General features: G+C 50.1%; 1 protein-coding gene across 1 annotated transcript in view; it reads left to right on the top strand.

Annotated features, from left to right (window-relative positions):
- The first annotated feature begins 6,667 nt into the window (after positions 1 to 6,667).
- Positions 6,668 to 22,061, top strand: part of CDK5RAP2 (CDK5 regulatory subunit associated protein 2) — a 179,749-nt gene continuing 164,355 nt past the window's right edge. Inside the window, exons 1-3 of the mRNA XM_068973752.1 lie at positions 6,668 to 6,779; positions 18,482 to 18,549; positions 21,875 to 21,942. Of these exons, the coding sequence (XP_068829853.1) occupies positions 6,724 to 6,779; positions 18,482 to 18,549; positions 21,875 to 21,942 (192 nt within the window). The 5' untranslated portion in view covers positions 6,668 to 6,723. The remainder of the gene's footprint in view (positions 6,780 to 18,481; positions 18,550 to 21,874; positions 21,943 to 22,061) is intronic.

Here is a 22,061-nt window from a genome sequence, read left to right as displayed (position 1 = left end):
TCAGTCGCTCAGTCGTGTCCGACTCTTTGCGACCCCATGAATTGCAGCACACCAGGCCTCCCTGTCCATCACCAACTCCCGGAGTTCACTCAGACTCACGTCCATCGAGTCAGTGATGCCATCCAGCCATCCCATCCTCTGTCGTCCCCTTCTCCTCCTGTCCCCAATCTCTCCCAGCATCAGAGTCTTTTCCAATAAGTCAACTCTTCGCGTGAGGTGGCCAAAGTACTGGAGTTTCAGCTTTAGCATCATTCCTTCCAAAGAACACCCAGGGCTGATCTCCTTCAGAATGGACTGGTTGGATCTCTTTGTAGTCCAAGGGACTCTCAAGAGTCTTCTCCAGCACCACAGTTCAAAAGCATCAATTCTTCGGCGCTCATCTTGCTTATAAAACACCTTTACCCCTACCTCTCAGTCAGAATGACTCATCTATTCTCTCTGTGCCCCTAGAATCTTACTCTTATTATTCTTATACTAACGAAGTATTCAAGATGTTTTACTTGGGTTTATAATACTTATCTGCATTTTAACAAGCTTAGTGACTGCAGAGATAACAGCAATTCAGTGAAAGGCACAATGGCATGGTTTTCAAAAGCCTGGGCTGTAGAATAAAATTTCGGTTCAGCTCCCATCTCCACCACTTAGCTGCCGAGTGACCAGACAAATCACTCTCCTTTCTCAGCCTCAGTTGTGTCAACTGTAAAACTGGACCATAATTGGTCCATTTCATGTGGTTACTGTGAGGATTTAACATGAAGTTTTAACATAGTGCCTGGCACAGACAAAGAGCTCAACGCATGGTGATTAACATTCATCATTTACGGAAGCATAGAGCCGAGGGGAGCCTCAACGTTTAAATCTGATGCGCTGAAGTTACAGATAAGAAAAGAAGCCCAGAGAGGCGCATCGGCAGATCTAGGGCCATGTGATGCTGACATGTGTTACCTGCTGGAGCCCAGTAATCTACATGCCATCCCCTCGATACTGAGCGTCTCTCACTCCTCTCCCCATCTGGAGAAGAAAATCAACTCGAGTTAATTTGGCAGACTGGCATTGAGCACAGCACACAGCTTGGGGCCAGGCATCTGTCCTGGAGGACAGTACTGGTGCAGAGACCCAGCATCCTATGGGGGAGATGGGGGGCACTGACCGGGAACCGCCGCTGGTGAGGGCTGGCTGGGAAGAGAGCTGTGAGCAAGCGGGCAGGTGACGGGCCAGGAGTACTGCTAACCTGGGGACCAGACAGACCTGGGTTCGAATCTTGGCACACCTCTGTGTTCAAAGGGCCACCTGGTCAAATCTAGGACAATTTGTGTAACAGAAGAAATAACGATGGTAATATGTTCTAACCCACAAGGTAAAACAAATATCCACGAGTCCATCCTGATTTAAATAAACAAACTAGATAAATGCGGGAGGAGAGAAAGCTCTCCCTCACAGTGGAACTCCAACGAGTAAAGAGAGAAGGGATGATGAAAACGGGACGGCATCGACGGGCGAAGCACGCTGTGAGATTCTGGGTAAGAATTATCAATGGCTGCTGAATTAGCGGGTGAAAATCTGATGAAAAATGGGGTGTTTACATAGTTTCAAATATCATCATGATTTTTATTAATGATAAAAAATAGCAATTTTATCATGGAGGATCCTCGCAGACATCACCTTACTGGAGAAACCAGAGTTAACAGCACCAACTGAAGAGACACATTGACGTCATCTTCCTCCTGGGCTTCCCAGGCGGTGCAGTAGAGAATCCATCTCTCCCGGTGCAGATGATGAAGAATCCATCCGCCAATGCCGAAGATGCAGGAAATGCAAGCTCACCCTGGGTCGGGAAGGCCCCCCGGAGAAGGAAATGGCAACCCTCCAGTGTTTTTGCTGGGAAAATCCCATGGACAGAGGAGCCTGATGGGCTATAGTCCATGGAGTCGTAAAGAGTCAGACACACACTGAGCGACGGAGAACGCGCACACGCCTCCTGGTAGCTGCGGAAGGCACAGCGTCACTTGTGCGGCACTTTTGCCGAAAGTGCACAGTGTCAGTTTTACCACGAGGAAACACCACATGAGCCCAGACTACTGGGCGGAACTTTCCTGAAGTGTCAGCATCATGAAAGATGTGGACAGAGCAACATGGAAGCCTGGATGGCTCCTGGGCCAAAAAAATGGCATCAATGGGAAAACTGCTTAAATGTAAATAAAATCTGTAGTGAATCATATCATATCAATGTAATTTCTTATGTTTGACAATTGAGTTATGGTTATGTAAAATATTAGTAGTTTTAGGAAGCTGGGTGAAGGTTATATTAGGAAATCTCTGTACTCTTTTTGCAATTTTTTCTAAGACTGAAATTATTTCTAAATGAAAAGCTAAGAAAGAGAGAGAGAGAAAGGAAGAAAGTGCGGCTGTTGGCAAATCTCTTCCCTTCTCTGGGCCTTGCTTTCCTAACCTGAAGAGCAAGACAGCCAGCCATCCTAATCTACTTCACAGTGCTGTAAGGATAAGATGAAACAGTGCAAAGTAGCAGTGTGCATGTATCCATGCTATAAAACCTTATTTTTGCTGCTAGGAATGGCAGCTCCTGTGTCTTGAGGGTTCTACCCTAATGAGAAACATCTGGCTGCAAGCGACTTCCTCCCAGCCATTCGATATGACCTTGTCCAAGGAAATAATAATGCCAGCTTTGTGGCTGGATGGCTGTCGTCAAGGAGATGGCGCCAGATAGCCCAAACAGCTGGTGGTAGTGACGTCACCTCCAGGCTTGGCAGAAAGAAAGGCCATGGTGAGCCAGAGACGGGGCAAAGGGCTTCGTCCCTGACCATGACAACAGGAAAAACAACTGCCCAAATAGCCCATCTTTTGTGCAATTGATTCTATTTTCAGTTTCCACGTTCACTAAAGCGTTTAGCACACAAGCCAGGAATATGGCCATTTGCTGAAAGGGCAGTAGATTCATCATAAGGAGAACCCCTCCCCAGCTCTTTCTTCTTTAGAGTTTCCAAAGTAGCGAACGTAACCGTGTGAGCTCAGCATGGTTTCTCCCATTTTACACAAAGGGAAATCAAGGAGGAGCCAGGGAAAGAGACCCAGGTCCCAGGATAAGTTGGACGACCTCCCAGAGTCAGGATCCCGGCACCTAGACTTCTGGTCCTGAGTTGCCCACACCTAGATTCATCTCGGGGCCACCTGGAAGCAGGTGTCTAAGTTGTAGAGTCTGGTGGACATACCCCTGAAATACTAGTGTCTAAATGTAGACCTCACCTCTTAATCCCAAGTTCTAAAGTGGAGAGAAACAAATAGGGCAGACAGACTTCCTGAAACAATTAGAGCTTTCAGGAAGGTTCAGAGGGACCTGGGCTCAAATCCGAGCTTTACCACTTACCAGCAGGGAGACCTCAAGAAGGTTATTTTTATCTCTTTCAGCCTCAGTCTTCCCATCTGTGAGTGAAACAGGGATAACAGTAGCACCTGCCCGGAGGGTGGTTGTGTTAGATTCAGTAGCGTTTGCGATGTCCCTAGCACAGGTGTCGTGTAAGAAACGTCACAATGTGCACAACCTCTGCCTTCCTTCCCTTCTCAAGAGCTTTCATCTGCTGGACAGAAAGTTAGTCCCTTCATTCGGGAAGTAATGATTTGCAACTCAGCCCTCCACACTGGAACAGAGCTGGTTGTGCATTAGAAGCTTTGAAAGCAACAGAAAGAAAGCTCCCCTAGATCTGTGAGGTCTTGAGACAGCCATCCAGTCCAGTCCTCCCATTTAACAGCTGTAGGAACTGAGGCCCAGAAGAGGAGTGGTCTGCCGAAGATCGCAGGGAGTCAGGGGCGGAATCACGGCAGGAATCCTGACACCCCAGCTCCCCTGCTTTCGGACACACTCATCTTACTGGACTGTTGGTTCCAGGGAATCGAGGGCTGCCCCTTCCCTGTGTGCCCGCTGGTTCCTGCCCACTCTCTTTCAGACTGTTATTTTATTGCTGATTCTGGAGGTGGTTGAAGATCTGGGGATGGAAGCAGGACAGGGCAGTGATTTGCCGCCTTCACTAAGGGGTGTGTGTGTGTGTGAGAGAGAGAGAGAGAGGGAGAGAGAGAGAGAGAGAGTTGGCGGGGGGTGCGGGAGGGAGAGAGATGGGACTACCATGACTAGGTAGTAAAGGAATCTGAGGTCATCTCCACATTGTCACAAAAACCTTGCAGGATAAGATGCAAACTATTATATATAGAAGGGATGAAGAACAAGGTCCTGCCATGTGGCACTGGGAACTAGTCAATATCCTGTGATAACCCATATGGAAAAGAATCTGAGAGAGAATATTATACATGCACACACACACACACACACGCATGCTCAGTTGTGTCCGACTCTTTGTGACTCCAAGCTCCTCTGTCCATGGAATTCTCCAGGCAAGAATACTGGAGTGGCTTGCCACGTCCTCCTCTAGGGGATCTTCCCGCCCCTGGGATTGAACCGTGTCTCTTGTGTCTCCTGCATTCGCAGGTGGATTCTTGACCACTGGACCACCACGGAAGCCCATATACATACATACATATATGCATGCATGCACGCGCGCACACACACACACATATACACACACACATATGCACACACACATATACACACACACATACACACATACATACATATACACACATACATACATACATGCACACACATATACACATACACACATATGCACACATACACACATACACATACACACATACATACATATACATACATACACATACACACATACACATATACATACATACATACATATATACATATATATATGCTGCTGCTGCTAAGTCGCTCTGTGCGACCCCATAGACGGCAGCCCACCAGGCTCCCCCGTCCCTGGGATTCTCCAGGCAAGAGTACTAGAGTGGGCTGCCATTGCCGTCTCCATATATCTCCATAGCTTCCCTGGTAGCTCAGATGGTAAAGAATCCGCCTGCAATGCAGGAGACCTGGGTTGGATCCCTGGGTTGGGAGGATCCCTTGGCGAAGGGGACATATACACATACATACATATATTCAACTGAATCACTTTGCTATACAACAGAAACTAACACAGCATTGTAAATCAATGATACTTCAATAAAATAACTTGAAGAAACCTTGCAGGATAATATCAGCCCCATTTTCCATATTGAGTGAACCATTCATCAACATATGTATTTAAACCCCTGCTGGGTGTTGGAGATACAGCCTTGAACAATTCTGAACCGTCTCCGCTCTCACAGAACTTCCAGTCTAGTGCCGAAGACATAAGAAAAAATATTATATACAGAATTATGGGATTGCAAAATGTGGTGAGTGCCACAAAAGGGAAAAAAATACAGCTTGCTGAGAATACAAGAAAGGGTTTGCTGTAGATCAGAGTATTAAAAAGGCCCCTTTGGAAAGAATGAGGAAACTGAGGCTGAAGGAGGATGGGTATATCTACCCAGTCATTCATCTTTTCAAGTTATTTTTATCCGGCTCTCTGCTCTCCGGACAGTCTGCAGAGGAAGGTAGGAACACCGAGATGAGGAGAAGGTTGCTTTCACAGGTCAAGCTCTGCCAAAATGATCTAGTGATTGCTGTGTGCTTTAAGAAAGGCGGCCAGGGCTAGCAGAGAGCTCAGATATACTGACAGTCCGCAGGAGCCACGGGTGTGTCCTGTCGACAGACTTCCGGTGCATGCAGTCAGGCGAGTCTTTCCTCTCATTTCGCCTCAGTATGCTGATCCCACTGGCACCCCACTCCAATACTCTTGCCTGGAAAATCCCATGGACGGAGGAGCCTGGTAGGCTGCAGTCCATGGGGTCGCTAAGAGTCGGACACGACTGAGCGACTTCACTTTGACTTTCACTTTCATGCATTAGAGAAGGAAATGGCAACCCGCTCCAGTGTTCTTGCCTGGAGAATCCCAGGGATGGGGGAGCCTGGTGGGCTGCCGTCTACGGGGTTGCACAGAGTCGGACACGACTGAAGCGACTTAGCAGCAGCAGCATACTGATCCCAGGTGCATTATTCGAGCCCTACAGGTAATAAAAGTTCACTAGGTTAGAGGCTGGAGAGGGAGTGTCACTGACCACTAGGCTCATAGGGATGCGCTTATCTATTTCAAACCAAGTGTGCAAATTACTCGAGTTGGGAATATGTAGGTAGGATTTTTCTAAAGCGACTCCCACAACCGATTAACGGAGTTTCAGTTCAAGGCGGAAGCCTCTGGGATGCCCAGACCCTAAGATTCGGAGTATACACTTGGTTAGGAGTTATGCGGCTCCCCAAAGGTAGGTGCCGAATTCCCATCTCCCGCTTAAATTAACGGCCCAAATCTGGTTCAGCCCTGAACAAAGATGGCGCCTCCGCTAGCCTCGTCCCGCGTGCCCTCACTAAAAATGGCGGCCTAACGCTCTTTCCTTCGGTCTTGCCGGTACAAGTGCAGGGGCTCTGCCCTTAGTTAATATGGCGTCCCGCCAGCGCTTCCCTGCCCGGTCTCCTGGCCAGTCCGGTTGGCTTCACCGCGCGCGCTTCGGCGACCCCGCCTCGTTTCCGTAGGAAGAAGCTCCGGGAAAGATGGCGGCCGCTGCGGTTTGAATTCCAGCGGCGCCGCCGGAGTCCGAAGCTGGGTTGGAGGGGGCGGGGACCTGGGGAGCCGGGCGGGTCGCGATCCCGCGGGGGAAGCAGTGCCGCCGTCGCTAGACACCAGCGGCACCACCTCCTCTGTGTCCACCATGGACTCGGTGTTGGAAGAAGACGGCACCCTGCCCGGGACGCGTAGCGGCTGCAGGTGCGGCCCGGGCTTTGTGGGTTCGCGGTAACCGGGCCGGGGTTCCCACGGATGGGGGTTCGGTCCATCCGAGACTCGAGGTTTGCTTCTGAGGGGGTTTGAGGGTTCCTGACGTGTGGAGTGTGTGAGATGGATTTCTTCGGGGACGATCTCTTTGGGGACCCGCCCACTGATAACTGAGTGTAGGTGGTTGAGGGTCCCGACCTGCATCGCCCCCATGTCTCATATTTCGGGACATACTTTGAAGAGGAGATGAGGGACAGGTAAGGGGTTCTCTGAAAGAGAGGGAGATGGAACGTCTTGGAGTGTGCAGTTAGTGAGGGCTGGTTGAAGGGCGGGGACCTTGAGGGTACTTGATGGCTCATTGTGGTTTGGGGGTTTGCTTTCCTTGTAGGGAGTGTAGTTGGTCTGTCCAGACTTTGCTTATGGGTCACATAGTGGCCACCATGACTCAGGCCATGGGGTGCAGTGGTTAAGAACCTTGGCTGGAGTTGAACAGAACTGACTCAAGTTCTGCTACTGCTAAGTCACTCCAGTCGTGTTCGACTCTGTGTGACCCCATAGACGGCAGCCCACCAGGCTCCCCCGTCCCTGGGATTCTCCAGACAAGAACACTGGAGTGGGTTGCCATTTCCTTCAATGCATGAAAGTGAAAAGTGAAAGGGAAGTCACTCAGTTGTGTCCGACTCTTCGTGACCCATGGACCGCAGTCTACCAGGCTTCTCTGTCCATGGGATTTTCCAGGCAAGAGTACTGGAGTGGGGTGCCATCGCCTTCTCTGGATTCAAGTTCAGTTCTTTAACTAACTAGCTGTGTGACTTTGATGAAATGACTTAATCTACTTTCCCATCTGTTAAATGAGGTTGGTAGTCATATCCACCCAACAGAGTTAAGGTGAGGATTAGACGAGAAGATGCTCACCCAGCAGTTTGCTTGGCAGGTGTGGTGCCTGGTGTATTGCTGCTGCTGCCACCAAGTCACTCCAGTCGTGTCCGAATCTGTGCGACCCCAGAGACGGCAGCCCACCAGGCTCCCCCGTCCCTGGGATTTTCCAGGCAAGAACACTGGAGTGGGTTGCCATTTCCTTCAATGCATGAAAGTGAAAAGTGAAAGTGAAGTCGCTCAGTCGTGCCTGACTCTTAGTGACCCCATGGACTACAGCCCACCAGGCTCCTCTGTCCATGGGATTTTCCAGGCAACAGTACTGGAGTGGAGTGCCATTGCCTTCTCCAGCCTGGCATATTATCAGTGCTTTAAAAATGATTTGGTCCCGCCATTATCACTACCACCATCGTCGTGGTCATCAACAACAGTAGTGCAGATTGGGGGATAATGGCCGAATGAGTCTGTCCCAAGAGGCAGTTGGAGTCCACATTGCTGGTGGGTTGGGGGTCTCTCTTGGGACGAAGGCCTGAAAAGGTCCTGCACTGCTATAGAGTTGGGCCCCTTTGCTTGTCCTGGGCTCCTGGTTGGGGAGAGGGTAGAAGGACTCAGAGGAGAGCCCAGAGAACCTGTGGCATTTATCCAGCTCTGCCAGAACAGGCTGCCTCTTTTGGTCCTAACTGAAAGGGTGACATGTTATTTGCTGTGAGCATATCTGGATGCTTTTAAGAGCAAAATGGACACAGCTAATATTTATTCCTGAGCAGCAGACAAAAACAGGTCCTATCTTGGGCAAGCCTGACAAATGGTTGCTCTGTTTATTGAGAGCCCAGCAGATGACAGAGGATGAGATGGTTGGGTGGCATCATCGACTCAGTGAACATGAGTGTGAGCAAACTCTGGGAGATGGAGAAGGACAGGGAAGCCTGATGTGCTGCAGTCCATGGGGTCGCAAAGTGTCGGACATGACTTAGCGAGCGAACAATTTTATCAGACACAGAGTAAGTCCCTTTGAAACTCCTGCTAGTTGAATCCTGAGGTGATTTGTCATGTTCCTTTCTCATCATCTTTCTGCCACTGCCTGGGTATATTGTGGGTTTCCCTGATAGCTCAGTTGGTAAGTGGTATATCACCCCTCACCTGGATTGTCCTAGTTTCCTTCACACCTCTGATAGCCTTTTATACTATAGCTCAAAAGCTCGTTTTAAAAGTACAAATCTGATCACCACAGTCTGCTGCTTTATATGTTTAATGCCTTTCATTGCCATTAAGTTAAAGTCCGTTATTAGTTGGGGCTTCCCACATGGCTCAGTAGCAAAGAATCTGCCTGCCAACGCAGGAGACTCAAGAGCTATGGGTTTGATCCCTGGGTGGGGAAGATCTGGAGTAGGAAATGGTTAACCCACTCTAGTGTTCTTGCCTATGAAAATTCCGTGGACAGAGGAGCCTGGAGGCCTGCAGTCCATGGGGTTGCGAAGAGGCACATCACTCTCTCAGGCAGCTCTTCACATCTCAGTACCAGTTTTGGAATCTTGTTCAGTTGCTCAGTTGTGTCCAACTCTTTGAGACCCGCTGATCTGCAGCACACCAGGCTTCCTTGTCCATCACCACCTTCCGGAGCTTGCTCAAACTCACGTCCATTGAGTTGGTGACGCCATCCAACCATCTCGTCCTCTGTCGTCCCCTTCTCCTCATGCCCTCAGTCTTTCCCAGCATCAGGGTCTTTTCCGATGAGTTGGCTCTTTGTGTCAGGTGACCAAAGTATTGGAGCTTCAGCCTAGACCTAGCTGGGTTTCCATCCCAATTCTGACGCTTAACAATCATGTGGCCTTGGGCAAGTCACCCTCTGTGAGCCTCAGTTTTCATCATCTGTAAAATGGATGAGTCTAAAAGAGTTTAGCCCAATGTCTGACCCAGAGTAGCAACTCAACAAAACATCAAATATTTTCCTTGCTCTCCTCTCCCTGCCTTTGCTGGTAACCCTGGTGCTGCATACATTCCTGAGCTAATCTCTTACCTACTTAAGACTCTCCCTGGCTCCTTTCTGCCCTCAGGATCAAGTTCTTTAATGTGGCTTCTGAGCTCCTTTGTACTGTGGCCCCATCTACCTCACTAGGGTCCTGCCTTCCCTCTCCCTTCCCTGTTTCCTCTCCAAGCCTGTCACGCTGCTGGCTGCCAAACTGTTATGAATGATCTGCCTTGTTCTTTCTCCTGCTGGGCCTGGGTACTTGCTGTGCCTGCCGCCTGGATTGCCCTCTCTCCTCTGCTTTGCCTTATTATTTTTCACATCTCAGTTTAGATGTCACTGCCAGGAATCCTTCACTGACATCCCCTCTCCCCACCTGGGCCCTCTGTTCTCCTTTAGTCCCCCATCACTGATGTATTCACAGCCCTTATTGACATCACTGAATTTTCTCTTTTTTTGACCATATCATGCCGGATCTTAGTTCACTGGCCAAAGGTCAAACCCAAGTCCCCTGCAGTGGAAGCTCGGAGTCTTAACCATTGGTCTGCCAGGGAAGTCCCATGACTTCACTGAATTTTATCGACTGATGCAGTCCAATCAGTATATAATTTGAGCCATGTATGTAACTTAAAGTTTTCTAATAGCCACATTAAAAGCATACAAAGAAACTGCTGAAATTAGTTAATAATGTTTTATTTAACCTAATATTTCCACATACTATCATTCTAACTTGTAGTCAAATAAATGCTAACGAGATATTTTGCTTTCTCTCTGATCTTACTGAGTCTCTGAAGTCTGGTGCGTGTCTTGCACTTACCGCCCTTCTCGATTTAGAGGAGCCGCATCTCAGGTGCTCGGTCGGTCCATATGCTGGCTGCTGCAGGCACAGCTGTTAAGTTGTCTTTCTCCCAGACTCGACTCTGACCTGCGTGAGAACAGGGGCTGCATTGTGACCATCTTTGTAATGCAACTTCCTAACCTGGTATCTGGCTCATGGTAGGGGCTCAGTAGCTGTCTGTTAATTCCCTGGATGAACAGTGGTCCGGTGAGGTGACGGTTTTATTCACTTTTTCCAGGTGAGGACACTGAGGTTCAGAGAGGTGAAGTGAGCACCCTGAAATCCTACCAAAAAGCACATGATCAAGCCAGGATTTAAAATCCAGGCCTGCATACTCCAAAGTCTGGCTCTCGGTGCCCCATCCTGCCTTTCACCTAGTTCTCTGAACCAAATCTGAGAGGATTCTGGGAGGATTTTGTGGAACTGCTGTGGGCTGGAACTGGCCCTCAGAGTCAGCTTCTCCATCAGGTGGTCTGAGTGGAGGAGAAAAACCCCTGGAACATGAGGAATCTTTTTATGCTGATATGGATGCTCTTCTGCTCGGTAATTTCCAGGACCCGGTTTTAGAGACTGAACTGAAGTCTGATTGTCCTTGGCCTTCTGTTGAGTTCGGGCAGTGTGTGTCCTCCTCTCCAGGCTCGGTCACCGGTGGGTACCCCAGGAGCTCCGGCTCTGTGAGGTTTAGGCCCGGATCCCGGTCCCTGGGGCCCCTTCGTTAGGTCCTGCCCGATGGTGTTGAAAGGACCTGGGCTTTGTGCGCAGGACGCCTGCGTCAGAGTCCTGCCTCAGCAGGGTCCTGGCCGTGTTGCCGGAGTTTTCACGTAACTGTCCTAATTCTGTTTCCTTCAGTGACAGTTTCTGTTTTGTTGGGTGACTTTGTGGATGAAGCACAGCTGCATGTTTTAAGCACCTGGAACCGATGGGGGAGTACCTTCAGTGTTGGCTGGTATTTGTTTAGCTATTACCGTGTTATACCATTTTCTGGACAAAGTCCTCTGTGCCCACTCCCCTGGGTTCACCCCTTTGGTTTCATGCCAAGGATTCTGCCTCTGCCTGAGTTTCCAAAGGCCTGGCCAGGCCCGTTCATCTGTGGGTTCCTTAAGCACATGGCCATTAAGTGCCTCCTGCCTGGTTAGGGGCAGACCAAAAAAAAATGTCTCCTATAAGTTTGTACACAGTTTGTACTTTCTCAGGCAAAGAATACCTTCGTGGATTTTGTAAAAGGAGATTGAGAAAGAGGATGGCAGAATGAAATTTCTGGTGAAGGCTTGCCACTTACCAACTGAGGCTCGGTGAAGCTTCATCCAAGGCCGACCTCGGACTAGAGGTACCCCTGGGCTGTGAGGTTTGAGGAGACGCTCCTGGTCGCCAGGGTTAGCTCAGCAAGGGCAGGGAGCGTGTCTGGCTTCTTCCCGATTGGATCTTTAGGAAGAACGATGTCTGGTACATAGTAGAGGCTCAACAGTTATTTGTTGAATGAATCAATCTTGTTCAATTTCTATTTGAAAAGATAAATACCATGAATATAGGCTCCCTATTTTGTAGTGAAATGCTGCTTTATAATCACTGCATGAAAAAGTGCACAGCAGAGTGTAAATGGTACAAGCTTGTTGGAACACAGTTTGGCATTAAAAATGTGCCTTGTGTTTTTTAACAGCTTTACTGAAATCTGATTTATATGCCATAAAGTTTACCCATTTGAAATATACTATTCAGTGTTTTTTTTTTTTTTAGTATATCTACAGAGTTGTGCAATCATCACCATAATCTTAATTTTAGAACATTTTCATTCTCCAGAAAACCCTGTGCCCATTAGCATTTACTTCCAGTCTTAGCTTGGGCTGCTGTAACAGAAAACTGTAGACTGGGTAACTTACTGACTACCTGCGTGCATGCCCAGTCGTGTCCAGCTCTTGGCGCCCCCATGGACTGTAGCCCGCCAGGCTTCTCTGTCCATGGAGTTTTCCAGGCAGGAATACTGGAGTGGGCTGCCGTTTTCTGTTCTGGGGGATATTCCTGACCCGGGGACTGAAGCCCCATCTCTTCTGCCTCCTGCACTGGCAGACGGAGTCTTTACCACTAGCACTGCCTGGGAAGCCCATTATTGACAACAGAAGTTGGTTTTTCACAGTTCCTGCGCCTGAAAGTCTGAGGTCAGGGTGCCGGTGTGGTCAGGTTCTGGTGAGGACCTGCTTCTCACTGTATCCTCACGTGGTGGAGAGTAAAGAGTGGAGGTAGGAGCCCTGGGAACGCTTAAAGGCACCGGTGCCATTCCTGAGGGCGCCACCGTCTCCACCTCATCTGGTCTGAATCACCTCCCCAAGGCTCACCTCCTAATACATCCCACAGGTCGGGGCTGGGCTTATCGTATGAATGCCAGGGGACACGGTTAGCCTGCAACACTCCCCGTTCCACCCTCTGCCCCCTTCCTGCACCCTAGGCAACCACAGTCTGCTTTTTGTCTATAGGTTTGCCTATTCTGGACATTTCATAAAAATGAGGTATTACAATATGTGGACTTTTGTGAGATTCTTCTGTGCTGTAGCATGTGTTAATACTCCATTCCTCGCTGTGACTGAGTGTTCTGTTTTAAACATGTCCCGTTTTGGTTCGTTCGTTGGTTGCTGATATTTAGGTTCTTGCTTTTCTGGCTCTTCTGCATTTATGTGTGTACAAGTTTTCGTGTGGACATAAATTTTCATTTCTCTGGGAATAGGGTTGCTGAGTCGTGTGGTAACTCTGTGTATTTAGCATTTTGAGGACCCGTTCAACTCTTTTCCAAAGTGGCTGCACCATCTCACACGCTCGGCATCCTGCACTCTATGTGAGGATCCTTATTTCTCCATTGCCTTGTCAGCACTTATTATTGTCTGTCTTTTATTGTAGCCACCCTGTGGGATGTGGCATGGTGTCTCATTGTGGGACTGATTTGCATTTCCCTAACAACTGACCATGTGGGACATTTTTTCATGTGCTTATTAGCCACTTGTATATTTTCAAACCCTTCGCCCATTGAAAAAATGTAAATGTATTTAGACCTGGCAATTCCACTTCTTGTTATCTATCAAAAAATCTTCCTGCTTGTGTACAGTGAGACATGTATAAGGAGATACAGCATTGTTTGTGAAAGGAACAACTTGGAAAGAAGTTGAGTTTCCTACACAGTTCAGTTCAGTTCAGTTTAGTTCAGTTGCTCAGTCATGTCCGACTCTTTGCGACCCCATGAATCGCAGCACGCCAGGCCTCCCTGTCCATCACCATCTCCCGGAGTTCACTCAGACTCACGTCCATTGAGTCAGTGATTCCATCCAGCCATCTCATCCTCTGTCGTCCCCTTCTCCTCCTGCCCCCAATCCCTCCCAGCATCAAAGTCTTTTCCAATGAGTCAACTCTTCACATGAGGTGGCCAAAGTACTGGAGTTTCAGCTTTAGCATCATTCCTTCCAAAGAAATCCCAGGGCTGATCTCCTTCAGAATGGACTGGTTGGATCTTCTTGCAGTCCAAGGGACTCTGAAGAGTCTTCTCTAACACCACAGTTCAAAAGCATCCCCTGCCTCTTGAGAAATCTGTATGCAGGTCAGGAAGCAACAGTTAGAACTAGACATGGAACAACAGAGTAGTTCCAAATAGGAAGAGGAGTACGTCAAGGCTGTATATTGCTACCCTGCTTATTTAACTTCTATGCAGAGTGCATCATGAGAAACGCTGGACTGGAAGAAACACAAGCTGGAATCAAGGTTGCTGGGAGAAATATCAATAATAACCTCAGATATGCAGATGACACCACCCTTATGGCAGAAAGTGAAGAGGAGCTAAAAAGCCTCTTGATGAAAGTGAAAGAGGAGAGTGAAAAAGTTGGCTTAAAGCTCAACATTCAGAAAATTAAGATCATGGCATCCAGTCCCATCACTTCATGGGAAATAGATGGGGAAACAGTGGAAACAGTGTCAGACTTTATTTTTGGGGGCTCCAAAATCACTGCAGATGGTGACTGCAGGCATGAAATTAAAAGACACTTACTCCTTGGAAGAAAATTTGTGATCAACCTAGATAGCATATTGAAAAGCAGAGACATTACTTTGCCGACTAAGGTCCGTCTGATCAAGGCTATGGTTTTTCCAATAGTCATGTATGGATGTATGGATGTGAGAGTTTCCTATACAGTACCTGGTAAATAGACATCTGTTTCACAGGTCTCTTTCAGACTGTGACCCGTTGTCAACTTGTGAAATTCGATTTAGTAGGTCGGAACCAGAATTAAAAAAGAAGAATGGAGCAGAACAGAAGGCACCTGAAGAATGAAGGCTGCTGATGCATCGGCTTCTGTTGGTTGGGGTCAGTGAGGCCTGAGAAACACTGCTGTGGAAGGCTCTGCAGGAGTAAGGAACGCTGGTGTAGAGCTCTTTGTACTGTCATGAAAACATCTTGACACATTCAGTGAAGAAGAGACGCTGCAGGATAGTGTATACTTACACACACAGAAAGGTCGGGAATGTCTTACTGCCGAGAGCGGTTCCTTCTTCCGGGAGACCGAGATGCGAGCGAGCAGGAGTCAGGAAGAGCTGGAAGCTCGTCCCTCTCTGTTGCATTCGTCTGTAGTTTCTCTCATTAAGAGCAGATGACCCAGAGTGCGAAGCAGGCTGCTGAGAGACAGACCGGGGTGTGCTTGCTGTGCGTTTTCTGGCCGGGACGTGCAGTCCGATCCTCGGCGCTCACAGCCCTTCCTCGGTGAAACGCTGCGGGGCCTGCGTGGACGGCCAGGGGTGGGCGCCGTGGGCAGGGCCCCGGGTGGCAGCGGGAGGGCGAGGGGCCGCGGTGGCGAGGCGCAGGGGCTGTTGGTTCACTGGCCCGCGGGGCTGAAGGCCCTGCCTCGGGGCGCTGGGCCCCCACCGCAGCCCCGGAGGAGGGCGCGTGGGGCCGGGCGGTACGCAGGCGCGGAGCGCGGGCTCTGCAGCCAGGCCGGCTGGGGCCTTTCGGCCTGTTGATTCTGCCAGGCCTCCCTTTTCCTCACTTGAGAAAATGGCAGCATTGAAAAAGGACCAGGGAGCCCAGACGGGCTGTGGTGAGGAGGCGGCGCCGGGCCGCCCGTCCCGGGCGCGGGGTCCGTCTGCGCAGGCGCCCCTGCGGGTGGCGGCCGCGGTTACGCTGTGCTCTGCAGGTGAGGACGCGGGCCCTGACCACGTGCCCCTCTGAGTAGGAGCTCGGGGCGGCCCCGACACAGCTGAGTGCGTGGAATGGACCCTGAGACGCCTGGATTTTGGCCTCAACTTTGCTACCCAACCCCGTGTGATTTGGAGCAAATAAGTTCCTTCCCTTCTCGGAACTTGGTCTCCTCCATCCACACCATGATAAAGTCCCATCTCAGCCCTTTTCCTTTGCCTGGATTTGATTTCGGATGGGGACCCAGAAAGCCGCAACCTAGGCCCAGAGTGAGGGATCGGAATGGCTACCTAAAGCTGAAGGCTTGAAGCTGGAGGTGTGGCTGGAACCGACAGAGAGCCCTGATGCCCGAGGGTCCCAACATTTCAAAGGGGGTTCAAGTAAAGCCCACATGGAAGTTTGACGCGAGCCAGGCCGGAATTTCTGCATTAAAGAGCGGTTTCTTCTAAGAGTTGCAGTGTCAAATGTCATCTTTCATACTATGCCCCTTGGAAACTTGTCTAAGACCAGATTCTTTGGCTTTGCCTGCCACGTGGCTTTCAGCCGTGATTGGTGTTGGCTTGAGTCACTGATGGGCCATTTCCTCCAATGGTAGTGAATTAATGGCTGTGATGGAGAGATTATTTTTTTGGGCTCCAAAATCACCGCAGATGGTGACTGCAGCCATGAAATTAAAAGACGCTTTCTCCTTGGAAGAAAAGTTATGACCAACCTAGATAGCATATTCAAAAGCAGAGACATTACTTTGCCGACTAAGGTCCGTCTAGTCAAGGCTATGGTTTTTCCTGTGGTCATGTATGGATGTGAGAGTTGGACTGTGAAGAAGGCTGAGCACCGAAGAATTGATGCTTTTGAACTGTGGTGCTGGAGAAGACTCTTGAGAGTCCCTTGGACTGCAAGGAGATCCAACCAGTCCATTCTGAAGGAGATCAGCCCTGGGTGTTCTTTGGAAGGAATGATGCTAAAGCTGAAACTCCAGTACTTTGGCCACCTCATGCGAAGAGTTGATTCATTGGAAAAGACTCTGATGCTGGGAGGGATTGGGGGCAGGAGGAGGAGGGGACGACAGAGGATGAGATGGCTGGATGGCATCACTGACTCGATGGACGTGAGTCTGAGTGAACTTTGGGAGATGGTGATGGACAGGGAGGCCTGGCGTGCTGCGATTCATGGGGTCGCAAAGAGTCGGACACGACTGAGCGACTGAACTGAACTGAACTGAACTGAACTGATGGAGAGAAGCCCAGACTTGGGGATGTAGAGACCAGAGTCGGCTGAGCTTCCCAGTAAACTGTGTGTAGTTTTGGGGCCACTGAGCCTCCAACTGCAAAGAGTGGTGGCTAACTTTTACGATTTGTTTAGAAAATGGAGTTTGTCCTGGTGGTACTTACTGGAGGGAGTCGAGAATTATAAAAAATTAAAAAGGAAAATATTGAATCTCTCTCCTTTTCCTACAAATAATGCTTTTTAATATTTCACTTGTTATGTGTACTTATAGCCCCCTAGTTTGGAGGAAGGATTTGAGGTGATTTTAGTGTACATGTAGTTTTTTTGTCTTCCAGTAATTGAAGGCATATCCTACTTAAGTTTGCTTTTTTTCTTTTTCTCCAGTTATCCTCATAGCAGACACATTTTATGTAATCATTTTCCTGATGCTGAAATTTTATGATATCTAATTTTTTTGCTTGGTTCTGATGTTGAAGTTTCGTTCCAACTCCAGAGTTTGATGGTCAGACAACATTGTCCTAGGAACAGGATGGATCTGTATTTAGAGGCCTGGAAAGAGCAAATTGCCAAGAAGTCAAGCTGAACTTCCATAAGATCCTAGTTTACAGCTTGGGATAGAGAGGCATTGTTGGGTTTTATACATAAAAGACTTGGATTCTGGGCTTGGTTTTCTGACTAACTGCCCTGAGACTGGCTAGGCTACTGAAATTATCTGGGCCTTAGAGCCTTCCTTTGTGAAATGCATAGACCCTCAGGGAACTGGCCAGTTCTGGTGAAGGTAGATCATTTACCAGTTACAGAGCACTGTCTGTTTCACGGTGACAAGGGCACTTTGCTCCCGTTCATGGAATACTCACGGGGTGCAGGGCACTTGCTGGACACCAGGTGCCTCGTTTGACCACCAGTGACTGTGAAGTAGCTGCTGTTCTTGTACAGATGAGGGGAGCGGGGCCGGGAGAGGCGCGTGGCGGAGTTTGCAGCAGGATTCAGGGAACTGCGGTTCACGTTGGACCACCCCTCCTATCATGGCTTAGTTCTCTGTCAGGGTCTCCAGACCTCACTGAAACTGCTTGTGTAATTTAGCCAGTAAAACTTCTGGAATCAGTGAATTTTTCATTTTTGTCTGATGTTCTTAATGCATCCGAATTAGTACCTGATGCTTTTAAGCTCATAGGCATGTTGATAATGATAATAGTAGCATCGACAAAAACAGCAGTCGATGCCTCCTGCTGATCACTTACTGTGTGCTAAGTGTTTATACGCACTAGTTTATTTAATCTTTACAGGTTGAGGGGTGGTGTCCCGTGTACTGAATTAATAAGAAGGTATGACTCAAGGGCATCAGTAGCTTAGGTTTGGCCGGGTGCCTCCGCACCCAGCCCCTCGATGGCACACAGAACACTTGCTGTGTGAATGAATCCATGACCGAACCCCCTTACTCAGCTAGTGAGTCTTAGAGCCACAGCTCAGCCCCGGAGCCTGGGTCCCTCACTTCCGCACTGCCTGCCCTGGGGGTAGCCTCGCTGGCGGTCGGGTGCGGCGCTGGCGGTCGGGTGCGGCGCAGGCGCTCCGGCAGTCTCTGCTGCTCAGATGGTGATCCCTCTTCTGTTGCACGTGTTCTCTCCTAGTGGCCTTGCTCTCAATGTGTCCGATGACCCGGAAGGCGTCAGCCCTGATCCTGGTTCGGGAAATGGTGGTAAGTACACAGAGTAAGAACAGGGGAAGTGGATGCTGGGCCGTGAGGGCTGTGAGCCCTTGAGCTGGGAGCCTGGGCCTGAGCTTCGGTGGGTCCAAGGCCCAGCGCTCCCCTGGCGTGGCTTGGTGCTCCCAAGAAGGGCGCGGTGTTTAACGTAAATGTTGACCCGCTCTTCACCTCCTTTCATAAGCACCAGGCTAGGGGACTGGATGTCCTTTGGGCCACACTTCATGAGTTTCATTTCTCACCACCATGCTTCATAGGGGGTTCAGCCAGTGTTTGCTGAACTGAACGACCAGGGGAGGTTGGGTGTTGAGTTGGTGACTCGGTCAGGTTCAAAGGCTCTGTTGGGTCCTGCTCCCGAATGGCTGGAGGCCCTGGAGGGCTGCTGTCCAAACCAGAGTGTGCCAAGGCCTTCCTGGCAGGCTGCTGGATTCCGTGTGCTGGCTGGAGCCTGGCATTCCTACACGGGCCTGCCCTTCGGAGACACGTAGTTGGGTAGACCGCAGAAGACGGCGCTGAGCAAATAAGCAGTCTGCTGGGTTGAAGCTGGATTATGAGGAAACTTTCTGTTCAGCAGTTTGCGTTTTGTTAAGCCTTCCTCATAATTTTTGTTTCTGAAAGAAAGTGGACGCTCTCATCAGTATCTGTGGGAAGTGCTGATAATTTGCCTTGTTGAAATATCTTAGAGGTATTTTGACTGGTGTTTTTTTTCCCCGTCTCCAGAGTGTTGAGATTATGGGCAGAAAGGAGTTTTTAGAGCAGACAAGCTAAGTTTCACACGGTGAGCATATGTTAATTCTCCCTCAGGCTTTCCTTTAGAACCTGGCAACTTGTACTTTCAGCAGGCAGTGCAGCAGTTCTGGTTTCTCTGCCTTCTGCCCCCAGGCCGTTGGGACCGGAGGCTTGATCGGCCTGCTCCTTCATTCAGCCCTGGTGTGCATCGCTTCCGGCCAGGCTCGGGCCTCGCACTGGGGTTCAGCCTGAGTCACGGCTCCAATCATGCCTGGAAGGCAGGCAGTTAAAGAATGGTCGCGCAGCCAGCGAGGCGGTGAGGAGCAGGTTTCCGCTCAGGAAGGAGTGGGGTGGCCGAGTGTCCCCAGCAGAGGAGCTGGCCTGGAGGCCTGGAGAGTGAGGGGCCCCGGGTGGGGGCACGCGCGGTGACAGAGCCCGCCTGTCTGAGCAGCAGGCAGGCGGCCGTGTGCCCTCGGCCTGGCGTGCGGGGCCTGCTGGCCGCCCTTGCGGCTCCCGAGCCTCTTCTCTGCTGAGCCCCGAGTGCCGTGCCCTCACCCCCCTCTACCGGCTGCCCCCTGAAGACTCAGCTGCAGCCCGCGCTTCCCCGGCTCTCCCCAGCCTGCTTTACGTGCACTGTGCTCTCTGAATCTTGCATCTTCGCTGCATTGCATTGCATTTCTTCGTGTTGGCCACTTAAGAAGTATCCCGATTCGGACCACTCCTCACCCGCCTTCCTTGGCCTAAGCACCGTGACCTCTGGCCTGGATTCTCCCCGCTTTCTCCTGCCTGGTCTCCTCGTTTCTCTCTCAGCGCCTTTCATAAAGATCTATTCTCAGCAAGGCAGCCAGAGGGAGCCTGTGGAAACCGAAGTCCCCCACGCTACCCCTGAGCTCGGAATCCTCGTGTCCTGAGGGGCCCTGCTCAGCCTGTCTCCCGGCACCTGCTCCCCCCTCTTCCGCTGTCCCCGCTTTATTGCTCTCCCATCCGTTGGCCTCTTGGCTGGCTCTCAAGTCCTCTAGGTCTCTGCCACCCCAGGCCTCTCTCTGTGTCCTGTCCGAGTCTGCCCAGAGGTCAGCCCTTCGTCAGTTTAACCACCTTATTTTTTTTCTTTTCTTTTTGCCGTGGTGTGTAGCATGTAGAATCTTAGTTCCCTGACCAGGAATCGAACCCGTGCCCCCTGCCTCTTGCCCCTTGCGTTGGGAGCATGGAGTCTTAACCACTGGACTGCCAGGGAAATCCTTAACCGCCTTACTGGAGGCTGCAGTCCTCACCCCTCTCTTGCTGTTGGCATTTCCTGTCCTTACCCACTGAATTGTTCTCCGCAGCATTTATCACCGTTGGCTATGCTCTGCGATCGCCATCGTTTATTGTCGGTCCCTTCTTTCTGGACTGTCGGCTCCTTCTCTTTGTTCTGTTTCTAGAATGGTATTGGGCAGAGAGTAGGCCCCCAGCGCCCACTTGGGGGAGGAGTGAATCCATTCATTCGCTCAGCGCACATCTTCTTAGTGCCTGAGCAGTGCCCAGCGCTGTGGCGCGTGCAGCCGTTGGCTCACCCGTCCCCGTCTTGCCTGCTGGGCGCCCGCTCGCCACCGCTTCCCCACACCTCGCCTGGTGCTTGGCACAGTGGCGTGGGCTAATAAATGTTCGTCGAATTAGAGAAGCTGTGGAAAGATCTGGGTTTTGGCTAAGTCTGGAATTGCCCTGAAGCAGCGATCGGCAGTTTCCGACCGCAGCCTGCTTTTGAAAGTAAACTTCTGTTGGAACACAGCTGCTTGGCTTTTGAAGCGTCCGCGGCTGTTTTGTGTTGAGTGGTTGTGACAGACTGGGGGCTTTGTGTCGTCTGGCCAACAGAGCCTGAAGTATTTATTGTCTCGCATTTTAAGAAAAAATGTGCCAACCCCTGCTGTCAAGTCGGACAGGCTTTGTTTTAATTGCTGACGTATGAAGATGACATCCCACCCAACAAAACAGATTAAGGACCAGCAGTAGGAATAGGTATCATGGCAGTTCTGCTTTGCTTGCTGCCTGCATTCTTTGGGTCCATCTTCTGATACTTAACCGGGGGATTCCCTGGTGGTTAGGCAGTAAAGAATCCGCCTGCAATGTGGGAGACCTGGGTTTGATTCCTGGGTCGGAAAGATCCCCTGGAGGAGGACATGGCAACCCACTCTAGTATTCTTGCCTGGACAGAGGAGCCTGGCAGGGTACAGTCCATGGGGTTGCAAAGAGTCAGACATGACTGAACAACTCACACCTTTTTACATTCTTCTGACATTCACATGGTTACATTGGGGCCAGTTTAAGTAATTTTTAAATATTTGAAATATAATGACTTAACCGAGAAGGCAATGGCACCCCACTTCAGCCTTTTCTTGCCTGGAAAATCCCATGGACGGAGGAGCCTGGTGGGCTGCAGTCCATGGGGTTGCACAGAGTTGGACACGACTGAAGCGACTTAGCAGCAGCAGCAGCAGACTCAAATCACAAGACCGAATATAATGTGGAAGCTATACTTTTTTTCCTGCTAGTAGGGGTGTGGGGCAGTTTGCCTGTTGTGACATTTTCCTGTGTCTGTTTTGCTTTTTTATAGTGCTCCCAAACATGTCGGAAGAAAAGGTGTCTCCCACCAGAGCACGGAACATGAAGGACTTTGAAAACGTAAGTAGAGTCACTGAATTAGCATCCCTCAGGGCTCATGTCTGTGCCCGCTGTCCAGCAGACCCACAGGGAGCCTGGGTTCTCGAGAAGCGTCCAAGCAGGATGAGGCAGAGTTTGGA

This window comes from Capricornis sumatraensis, chromosome 6 (genome assembly GCF_032405125.1).
Source record: "Capricornis sumatraensis isolate serow.1 chromosome 6, serow.2, whole genome shotgun sequence".
In the NCBI taxonomy this organism is placed as follows: domain Eukaryota; kingdom Metazoa; phylum Chordata; class Mammalia; order Artiodactyla; family Bovidae; genus Capricornis; species Capricornis sumatraensis.
The sequence above is the reverse complement of the archived record's forward strand: the minus strand, read 5'-3'. Positions and strand labels throughout refer to the sequence as shown.